Source organism: Diuraphis noxia, unplaced genomic scaffold (genome assembly GCF_037042655.1).
Source record: "Diuraphis noxia isolate RWA-SAM2 unplaced genomic scaffold, SU_Dnox_SAM2 contig0002, whole genome shotgun sequence".
Taxonomy (NCBI): Eukaryota; Metazoa; Arthropoda; class Insecta; order Hemiptera; family Aphididae; genus Diuraphis; species Diuraphis noxia.
Genome location: NW_028301712.1, coordinates 22,221,836 through 22,232,565, shown reverse-complemented (window position 1 = coordinate 22,232,565; position 10,730 = coordinate 22,221,836). Strand labels below are relative to the sequence as shown.

The window sequence follows — 10,730 nt, the reverse complement described above, 5'->3', positions numbered from 1 at the left end:
GGGTATTATATAGGTATACCAATAGACTATTTATACCTATACTAATTTGTTTATATGTTTGAATGTATAGGTCATAAAGGCAATGCTAGTTGTATAGCCTGTACCTAGGTATAGGTACAGGTATAGGTATAGGTATAGGTATAGGCGGCTCTAAGTGGCTATTATTTAAGGGGAAACATTTAGGCAATTTCTAATCTTGTTGTCACCGCCCGTACTGTTTGTGTTAGTCGTAAATGATTATTAGTGTGAGTGAGGTTCAGTATGTACACCGCCACCTTCCGCTCCATTATCAGATAGTACAGGTACTGCGGGTGTCGCTATCGCGTCATTATCGTAAAACCATTGTTGGAACTTGGAATTTTACAATTATAATTTATATTAGGGTCAATTATGATTTATGACTAATTGCCACTTGGATTTATTTTTTATTATATATAGGTACTGGGTAATATAAGAAATAGAAATACCTATGTAGAGTTAAAAATTTTAAAAATTTGAATACTTAAAATCAAATTTTTTTCAGCAAATTATAGCTACAAAAAAAGCTAAAAACTAATCCCTGATAGGTAAACCACGACTAAAACGAGAATCTAATATTTCAAGTAACATATGGTCATGGTTAAATGAAATTAATTGTTGCTGCATTCTTTGTTCGAAAAAAACTTCATCTCTTAAAATCTTTTGGTACAGCATGCCTGAAAACGTAAATGAGAACGATAAATGAAATATTTATTAAATTAAACGATATTGCGCATAAAACAAAATCCTCAACAAAATGTGGCGGCAATAATGTATTAATAATGTTGTAGATTGTAATTAAAAAATGAATAACTGTAGCTTGAAATGTTCACGTAGCTACTTCAGAATACTTGGTACAAAATATTATTTCACTTGACACTTGGAATCGCAAATATCGTTACCCGATTGGAATAAAAAATACCTTATACCTACAATAATATTGTAGTATATACTAACTACCATTTACATTCAACAACACTAACTCATCATTCTTCAAAAAATAAAATATTAATTCTACGCAACATTTTGACGGGATACCTATAAAACTATAAGCATAATTTACGTACCTTTGGATGACCACACGACGAAATAACAGTAATATCTTTGTGTTATGTGTAGTTGTCCTTGTATTTGATAATAGTAATTATCATTTGTTTTTAAATTTAATTTCTATGATACCATTGTCTTCGATTAATCCGTCAGGACTTGCAGCCAAAAAATTATATGTTTTATCAACAAATAGACCAGCTGGTTTGATTTTTAAGTTTAACACTTTTTCGAAGGAAATTCTTGCTAAAGGTTCATTTTCGATACCATAGTTTGTCGACAAATTACCGGAAAATGTATTATATAATATACTTTTAACTGTATTTTTCCTTGAAGTTGTTGCTCGTAGTTTGGAAACCTTTCCAAAATGTGAGGCTTATTCCACCTAAAAATAGACAAATACGGTAGATAATAGATATGCTATATAATAATTTATGTACACTTTTATGATAGCAACACTCTACTTTTACCCGGTACATAAACATAATAAAGTTAATTATGAAATATTAGTTACCGTACCACTGTACCAGTTAGAATAACTTATAGCTTTTCTCAATCCATTTGAAAATAATCCATCAAGTTAAATTTTCGTTTTTGTGATTTTATACTTAAATATTAATATTAAAATAATCTAACACTTTATGATAAAGTCTTTATCAATAATTAATAAAACAATAAAACAAACTATTAAGGCAAATAAACAAGCCAAACTTGAAACTGCTATCCACTAAACTGATGAACAATTTGATGATATTATATTATATAGCTGTAGCCTATGTAGGTACCTACAGTATAGTTGCTTATAATAGTTTAAATAAATAAAGAGTAGCGATTACATTAACAATTGTACAATTTAAACATTTTAAACTTTATTATTAGCTATTAATTTGTTTATACAAAATATTAAAGAAAAATTAATTAAAATTTTAATTAATTATATTTGTATTTTGTATTATAATTAACAAGTAAGAATATGAATAAGTAAAAATTTAAAATTATTGCAATGCAGTTTAATGCAGTGGGGTTGTGGACTGTGGGGGGGGCTAACCATGGATCTGTGTACCATCAATTTTATCAGCACCCCCTACATTCACACCCATTGTGCGCCTATTTAAAATGGCCACAGATTAAATTTGCACCGCACCGGGGCCCATCTAGTGCTAGCTACGGCACTGGACAATCAGAAGATATCTACAGCATTTTCAGATAATATTTTAGCGAATTTTATTGAAAATGACAGCGAATGTCCTCCACACCTCTGGGCTGAGCCGCTGAGCCACCTTCGAACGAGTCAAGGACTACCAAGTACTAATGGTCTAGAATCATATCACCGTCATTTGAAAGATCAATTTTATAATCCATACCCGTCTATTTAAAATTTTATTGAAGTTATAAAAGAACATTAAGCAGAAGTTTATTTAAAATTACAGTCAAATGGTCGAAATTTTACGAATCGCAAATCTAGTCATCTTACTCATCTTCAATACACAAAATTAGATCTTGTAAAAAATCAAAAAAAATCCCAGGTTGGAATACTTGATAACAGTTGGCTTTAAATTTCAAATTTAATTTTAGGCTACTTCCTCATTATTATATTAGTTTAATATATTTATTTATTCATGATACTATTGTTTAACACATTTAAAATAATACTCAGAATTATAATTTTTATTTTTTACTGATTAGTGATTTGTATTAAATACTGATTTTTTGAATATCACTGTAAATGATTAATTAAATATTAATATACCTAAAATTCCCGTTTTTCCCCGTTACTTTTTTAGTTTTTCCTAACGCTTTTGAAAAATACTAGAAACTAGATGAATTTATTTTTCAAAGAGGGGCTTAAGTCAAAAATCAAAGCATTATTTTGACTCCAAAACGTGACGACAGACTACAGCACATAAATAAAAACATAAATCATTGTAAAATCAATACATTCCTCACTTCGTTCGGAATCTAAAATGTTTTATGTAACCATACAGTTTCTAATCAAAAATTGGTACTTCCGTGTTATCTCGACTACCAAAATATTTCCAAGACTACCTATTATATGATCAACCGTGTTATCTCGACTACCGCAATTTTTTAAATAATAAAAATATATAAGTTAAATTTAGGCATAAAAATGTGTATAGAAAATATCGTAATAATATAATATAAAAAATTAATAAAAAATATATAAAATATATAGGTTAAATCTATTCTGAATAATAATATAAATAAAAATGTGTATAGAAAAAATTCTAATAATATAATATAAAAAATGTAGTTAATAATTTTTTTGAGGAAAGCAGGCTTTAATATCCATTAAAGTTCTTGTTCACACCACTTAATACTAGTCATTTCATTTGACCACCCATATATAAATCGCACAGCAGACTTAAACGATATTCGTGATTTCGCAAACCAATTACCATTACGTATATTTACCTTTTTTTGGCATTTTTTAATATTACATTTCCAAAAGATTTCTTTTCCAAAATACAATTTTGCCAAGTGATTGTTCGGACAAATCCGCGCACTTGGCAACACTCCGCGTTCTTGGAGAAAAACAGCCTTCTTCTCGGACGATGGCAAATTAAAAAAATTCATATTGACTAAACGATTTATTTAACTAGACGTAGCTAATACGGAAAATAGGACGATTGTCGAATGACTGACGAAATAAAAACCAACATAAAATGGTTAAAGTCAACTAATTGGCTACATATGTACCTACATTGTACATCGAAGACAAAATTAAATTGTACATAACAATGATACAGATTACAGTTCGGGAATAACCAAACATAAAGTGGTTAATGTCAACTAATCTGCTTATAGTAGGTAGGAACATTTTACATCGAAAACAAAATTAAATATTGTACATTACAATGATATAGATTACAACGCGGGAATTACGGTCTACGGAGGTAGTCGAGATAACCCTGATGATTCCAACAGGTAGTCTTGGGAATATTTGGGTAGTCGAGGTAACACGGAAGTACCCAAAAATTCTATTTAACGAACCAATCTTGTTATTTTCTGCAACAAATTTAAAAACTTTTATTACACTATTTTTAATTTTATAAAGTAGGTACATGCTTGTCAATCAGCCTTATTCTAATAGGTATAGGTGATATAAGTGCAACCATTTTTATAATCAGAATGTACAAGAGTTTTTCAACAACATTAATGCAGGATTACAGAAAGTTCATCGACCAAAAAGATTAAAAAAAAACCTACTATAATTTACATACTTAATTTAAGTAATTCAAATTTATTTACTGATATTATATATTATTTTCATGCATTTTGTATACTAAAAATGAGTTTTATAAAATATAAATAAGAAAAATATTATTTTTCAATAAAATTTCACAATTTTGTATGTAGTATGGGAATGCTATTTAAAATCAAAAGGTAATATAGGAGCTGAGTTCCAATGGCCCCCCCCCCCCATAATATAAAGTATAATATTTAATTACCTTAACTGAAATTATTTAGTTTTTTTTGTGTCAAATTGTATTTATATAATTTCAAGCTGTGTCATGAATAAAAATGAGATTGATGGACTTTTAATACAGTTTGAACACGACGGTAATTATATAAATAAAAAAATTATTATTAAATTTTGTAAAATATGAATGCTGTTTTGTCTAGTGCACTGTTGAAATTTGCTGAAGATCACAAAATATGTATTGAGCAAAAATATCTCACAAAGGGACACCACACATCACTCAAATGGAATGTGATTCAGTACACTCCACAATAGAAAGATAATTAAAAAATAAAGACATTTACTTACTATCAGACTACCAAAAAATTACAAATACAGCTAGAATAAAGTCATTTCCATATAATGTCAAAGATTGTGATTTCTCTTTTTTTTGAAGCTATCAGACACAAAATAATAAATTTGAATCTATAAGATCAGGAAAAACCGCTGGAGACCCTACAGTGACACAAATGAAAGCAATTTGTTATAACTGTAATGAAAATATTGATTTAAAAGTTAAGTTTATATGATGAATGTTCAGATCTTGCAGCTGTTCAGAAAAGATGGAAATAATCTTGAATCTGATATTAGTTATAGCCAACTTCATAAGGAACCCTTGAAGATACATAAAACAAAATTGGATTATTTGCAGCAGTTAAAAGTAGTTCTCCCTTATGACTGTCATGCATTTTATGACCAAATTAAGTATTAAGTAAATAATACTTAATAATTATTTTAACATTAAATTATAAGAATGAAGTAAGTCTGAAGATACTACCTACCTATTTGATTTGATTTTATATTATTTTATTGTTTTTTTTTTCTATTATAAATTTAACATAAAAACTACCTTTATTTAAATTGAATTTTTGACAAAATAACTTAATTTTTTTTAAATTTTATTGTTTAATATTAAAAATGTGAATTTTACTCTATGAGTTAATAATATTCAAGACTGAATAAATAAGGGAAAAAATTTATTTTTATTGCTGTATTATTTATATATTGTTAAAATTATGAAGGAAAAGCTCAATTGTTATACTAAAGTTATTATTTATTTTACTACTAAAGACTTAATAAAAATCAAATTTTGATAGGTACTAATAATTATGTTATAACATTAAAAGTTGTTTTTGAAAGTAAAATGATATTTTTAATTAACACAATTTCAAGTTTATGAACAAATACCTCATAAGTGACCAAAATTAACCACACAATACCTCATCAAAGTACTCTATTATTTATCATTATTGACAATTATTTATTAGTATGCTATTCATGTAAATAGTTAAAATTAGTGATGGGCATAATCAAATGATCAGTAATCGAGAGAATCCCTCGAAATTAAAATTGTTTATTCGTATGATAAGAATAATTGATTATTATTACGTATTGAGGAATCAAAAAATTACTCAAGATATGAATACACTTTAGTAAATAATGATTAATTACATTTTTCTTTTTATATTTATTGATATAATATTAATTAAAAACTAAACTATAATATAGGAATAATAATAACCATGATGTATCAATAGATGCTTTTATTAACTGATTTTTATTTTTTTTTATTGAATAATAGTTATTATCTAAATTTTAAATTAATCTGCTGCTCTAAAATACTGTAAAATCCTAATTATGAAAAAACTCAATCACATTTGTTTTATATATATTTTGAAATGAAAAGTCATAAATATATTACAAATATGTATATTGTATACAATTTTTCAGATTTAAAATATACTAAATCAATTACCAGATAATAATTCAAAACATTTCAAAATACGATTAGAGATTACTTTAATTTCATAATGGAAATTATTCGATAACTCGATTATTTTATTATACTCATAAACGAGATATCTCGATTAAGCCCATCACTACTTACAGAAACTATATATTTTGTTAACTTCGTTGATTTTGAAGTGGTTTGACTATATAACAAAACATTGCTTTGTAAACTGAATATAAGGTACCACTCAATAAAATGTAGTACCTTATCAAAATATTAAGCGTTTGACTAGGTTTAATGTTTATAATAATCATTTTTTAAAGGAAAACAGATTTTTGAAAGCAATAAGCCATTTTAAGTTATTATGATTGGGGTTGATTTTTTACAAATTATTATGCTTTATTTTTTTTAGCCATTAGGTAGTTTTAAAAAAATTATGTATCATCAATATGGGAAACCATCCTATTAAATTATATTAAATATTAACAGAGAACTAGGCTTCTTATCCTAAGTTACTTAGTTTCGGAAATGAACTAGTAAGTATTCAAGACTCAACTATTGTAAAAATTAACTTTAAAAAATAATTATTATAAACTACGCAAGAACTCAAAATTACATATGCAAGGAACTCAGTAAAAATATATCAGTGCTACTTAGATAAGTGTCTTTATTATTGATCATAAAAAGTAAATGCATCAGAAAAAAAAAACAATTTATCTGTTGGTGTTTAAACAATGTAGGAATGTGACAAATTGCAAACAAGTTTAATCAACTTCTTCAATAGTTGGACCAGCTCCTGAACCAGCACCTGGGGCGGGACCACCAGCACCAGCAGCTCCTGGGAATCCTGGCATACCACCGGGACCACCTGGCATACCACCACCAGCACCAGCATACAATTTGGTGATAATTGGGTTGCAAATACCTTCCAATTCTTTTTGTTTGTGTTCATATTCTTCCTTTTCAGCCAGTTGGTTAGCATCCAACCATTTGATTGTTTCGTTAACTTTTTCTAAAATTGTGTTCTTGTCTGATTCTGGGATCTTTTCTTTGATTTTTTCATCTTCCATTGTGCTCTTCATGTTGAAACAGTAGGATTCCAAACCATTCTTAGCGGCAATGATATTCTTTTGTTGTTCATCTTCATTCTTGTATTTTTCAGCATCATTGACCATACGTTCGATATCTTCCTTGCTTAAACGTCCCTTATCATTGGTGATGGTGATTTTATTTTCTTTGTTGGTAGATTTTTCAATAGCACTAACGTTCAAAATACCATTGGCGTCAATGTCGAAGGTGACTTCGATCTGGGGTACTCCACGTGGTGCAGGAGGAATAGAAGTCAGTTCGAATTTTCCCAACAAATTGTTATCCTTTGTCATAGCACGTTCTCCTTCATACACTTGGATCAAGACTCCAGGTTGGTTGTCAGAGTAGGTAGTGAAAGTTTGGGTTTGTTTAGTCGGGATGGTTGTGTTACGCTTGATGAGAGCGGTCATCACACCACCAGCAGTCTCAATACCTAAAGACAGAGGGGTGACATCGAGCAACAATAAGTCTTGGACTTCTTCAGATTTGTCTCCGTGTAAGATAGCGGCTTGTACTGCTGCACCATAAGCAACAGCTTCATCGGGGTTGATTGATTTGTTCAACTCTTTACCATTGAAGAAGTCTTGCAACAACTTTTGAACTTTGGGGATACGGGTAGAACCTCCAACCAACACAATATCATTGATGGCAGATTTGTCCATCTTGGCATCACGCAGAGATTTTTCTACTGGCTCCATGGTGCTACGGAAAAGATCAGCATTCAACTCCTCAAAACGAGCACGAGTGATAGATGTATAGAAGTCAACACCTTCAAACAAGGAATCAATTTCAATGCTTGCTTGGGTAGATGAGGAAAGAGTACGCTTTGCACGTTCACAAGCAGTCCTTAAACGCCTCAGGGCTCTCTTGTTAGTGGTTACATCCTTCTTGTATTTGCGTTTAAACTCTTGTACAAAGTGATTGACCATTCTGTTGTCAAAATCTTCTCCTCCCAAGTGAGTGTCTCCAGCAGTCGATTTGACTTCAAATATTCCATCCTCAATGGTCAAAATGGATACATCAAAAGTACCACCACCCAAATCAAAGATCAGAACGTTGCGTTCTCCAGATGTTTTCTTATCCAAACCATAAGCAATGGCAGCAGCGGTAGGCTCATTGATGATACGCATTACGTTTAAACCAGCAATGGTTCCAGAATCTTTGGTAGCTTGACGCTGGGAGTCATTGAAATATGCAGGCACAGTGATAACAGCATTTGATACCGTTTTTCCAAGGTAGGCTTCAGCAGTTTCCTTCATCTTGGTCAAAACCATAGATGATACCTAAGAAACAATAAAATAATATTAATTATGAATGTTTTCCCTTTATTTTTATTTAATGGTACCTCTTCTGGAGAGAAGATTTTGTTTTCTCCTTTGTAGGAAATTCTGATTTTAGGTTTACCACTATCACTGACTACTTCAAAAGGCCAATGTTTCATATCAGCTTGTACAGTAGTATCTTCAAAACGTCTTCCAATTAAACGCTTGGCATCTATAATGACAAATTAAAAAAAAATTATGAAAAATAATAACAATGAAATATTAGAAGCTCAATATTTACCAAAAATTGTGTTGTTGGGGTTCATAGCGACCTGGTTTTTAGCAGCATCACCAATAAGACGTTCAGTATCGGTGAAACCAACATAACTGGGTGTGGTACGGTTGCCTTGGTCATTGGCAATTATCTCTACTTTGCCGTGTTGGAAAACACCGACACAAGAGTAAGTTGTACCCAAATCAATACCAACAGCAGGAGTTTTGGCAGCCATTTTTCTTGGTATGGAGTGTTTTTTAAGTAAGAAATATATAAATTAAGTCTTGTAGTTTGACAATAAGTCCTAAAAACAAAAAGCGCATTCAATATACAAGTACCGTATTAAGAGTAACATTGGAATTATGTCATCCATATTTAGTAAAACAAGGGCACACCATGTTAAGAATCATAACATATTTACAATATAAACATTAGTTTTTCACTGACATATTATAGTTATGTTGGGATAAAACAGTATGAAAATTATGTATTCCATAATATTTTAGAGTTTATTATCCATCAAGTATTTAAGTGTCATCAATTTAAGAATTAATAACAATAACATTAAAATAAATAATTAATTAATAGGGAACAATTCAATTAAAACTGCGATTTAAATAATAAATAGTTTGCTATACGCGTAAAAACTTAAGATAGCGCAAACAATTTGGCAATGAATTACCTTTATCGTCAACATATTCCATAACACAATTATTTATTATAATTACTTTTCAACATTGAAATATATTGAAAAATTGTTAAACGTGAGCGTTATAACACGACCTTGGTCCAACAGGTAAAGAAACGAGGTTTAATAAGAATAAAATTATACGCAAATGTCGTTCATTGAACATTTACGATCAGGTTTGTTAGATTGTTGAACATAGTAAACAAAGACAGAGTGGTGAAAAACACGAGATGAACACTTAGGTTATTTGGGTTAATGGCGCCAATAGGCGACACACCATCGGGTATCTAACAAAGAAACTACGTAAAAAATACGGCCGCTGAGAATGAAATTGACCATTTAACAGCGATCATCGACAATGGAGCGAAAAAAATAGATATAGTTGAGAATATGATAAAATTAATTGATATTCGATAAATTAAAAACGACGGGACAATTAATTAAGAAGGTTGTACGGATATAACCTTAAAAAGCCTGGTGTATAAGGCATCGTGTGAGGTGCAATATAAATAATATGGATGATATTAGAACATAATTTCAAGCCTACAGCATTAATATTAATGTTACGGTTTTGGAAATAAAACATGTTGTGGCGGTGAAGAATTGATTTGACGATGAAAAGTTAATATTTTTCAGCGAAATAGTCATATAAAATGAAATACAATAAGGTAACAAAAATTTACACTTACAGACTAGTATCCCGCGTAGAGTCCAGGAACAAAATGGTAGATGCCGACAGACGAGTGCGTTGCAGTAGCGCTTTCAACGTTTGTGAATTGTGATTACTTGGGTGGAAGGGAGATGGGAGTTGTGGTAAGTCCGTTTAACACACAGAGTTCGCCGGCCCAACGCTGTGGTAATGGGTGGACGAATAGTGGGGGACGACGGCTCTAGAACATTCTAGACGTTTCATGGAAGAATAAAAACGAAAACAGTTCCGGTTGTTCAACGGTTATAAGAAGTGTTGCCAGGTCTGGGGAAATATGATTGATCCGAGGAAATTATGGAGAAATATCAAATAATACCATCCGGGAGATAGAAGGCGAAATGCGAAAAAGGAAAAAGTAATTCGTAGTTTTCACTAGTGATGGGAATAATCGAATGATTTTAATAATCGAATGATTAGTAATCGATAAATT

At 30.3% G+C, this 10,730-nt stretch overlaps 1 protein-coding gene and 1 pseudogene across 2 annotated transcripts; both read right to left on the bottom strand.

Annotated features, from left to right (window-relative positions):
* Positions 1-46: 46 nt before the first annotated feature.
* On the bottom strand, positions 47-2,165 carry LOC149058217 (uncharacterized; annotated as a pseudogene). The gene is made up of 3 exons (XR_016190079.1): positions 2,114-2,165; positions 1,086-1,440; positions 47-695 (listed from the first exon to the last, which is right to left on the bottom strand). The product of XR_016190079.1 is annotated as an uncharacterized LOC149058217 (transcript).
* A 4,763-nt stretch (positions 2,166-6,928) lies between these two features.
* Positions 6,929-10,435, bottom strand: LOC107163583 (heat shock 70 kDa protein cognate 4-like). Its single transcript, XM_015511049.2, has 4 exons — positions 10,281-10,435; positions 8,931-9,207; positions 8,713-8,861; positions 6,929-8,650 (listed from the first exon to the last, which is right to left on the bottom strand). Exons 2-4 carry the CDS (start codon positions 9,136-9,138, stop codon positions 7,043-7,045), a joined length of 1,965 nt encoding a protein of 654 aa, XP_015366535.1. The 5' UTR covers positions 9,139-9,207; positions 10,281-10,435; the 3' UTR covers positions 6,929-7,042.
* Positions 10,436-10,730: the final 295 nt, after the last annotated feature.

Excerpts from the sequence above, each read along its gene's own strand:
- LOC107163583 (XM_015511049.2), bottom strand. The coding sequence starts at position 9,138 with ATGGCTGCCAAAACTCCTGCTGTTGGTATTGATTTGGGTACAACTTAC. Across the intron at positions 8,862-8,930 it reads CCCCAACAACACAATTTTTG|ATGCCAAGCGTTTAATTGGA; the intron begins GTAAATATTGAG and ends TTGTCATTATAG. Across the intron at positions 8,651-8,712 it reads AAATCTTCTCTCCAGAAGAG|GTATCATCTATGGTTTTGAC; the intron begins GTACCATTAAAT and ends ATTGTTTCTTAG.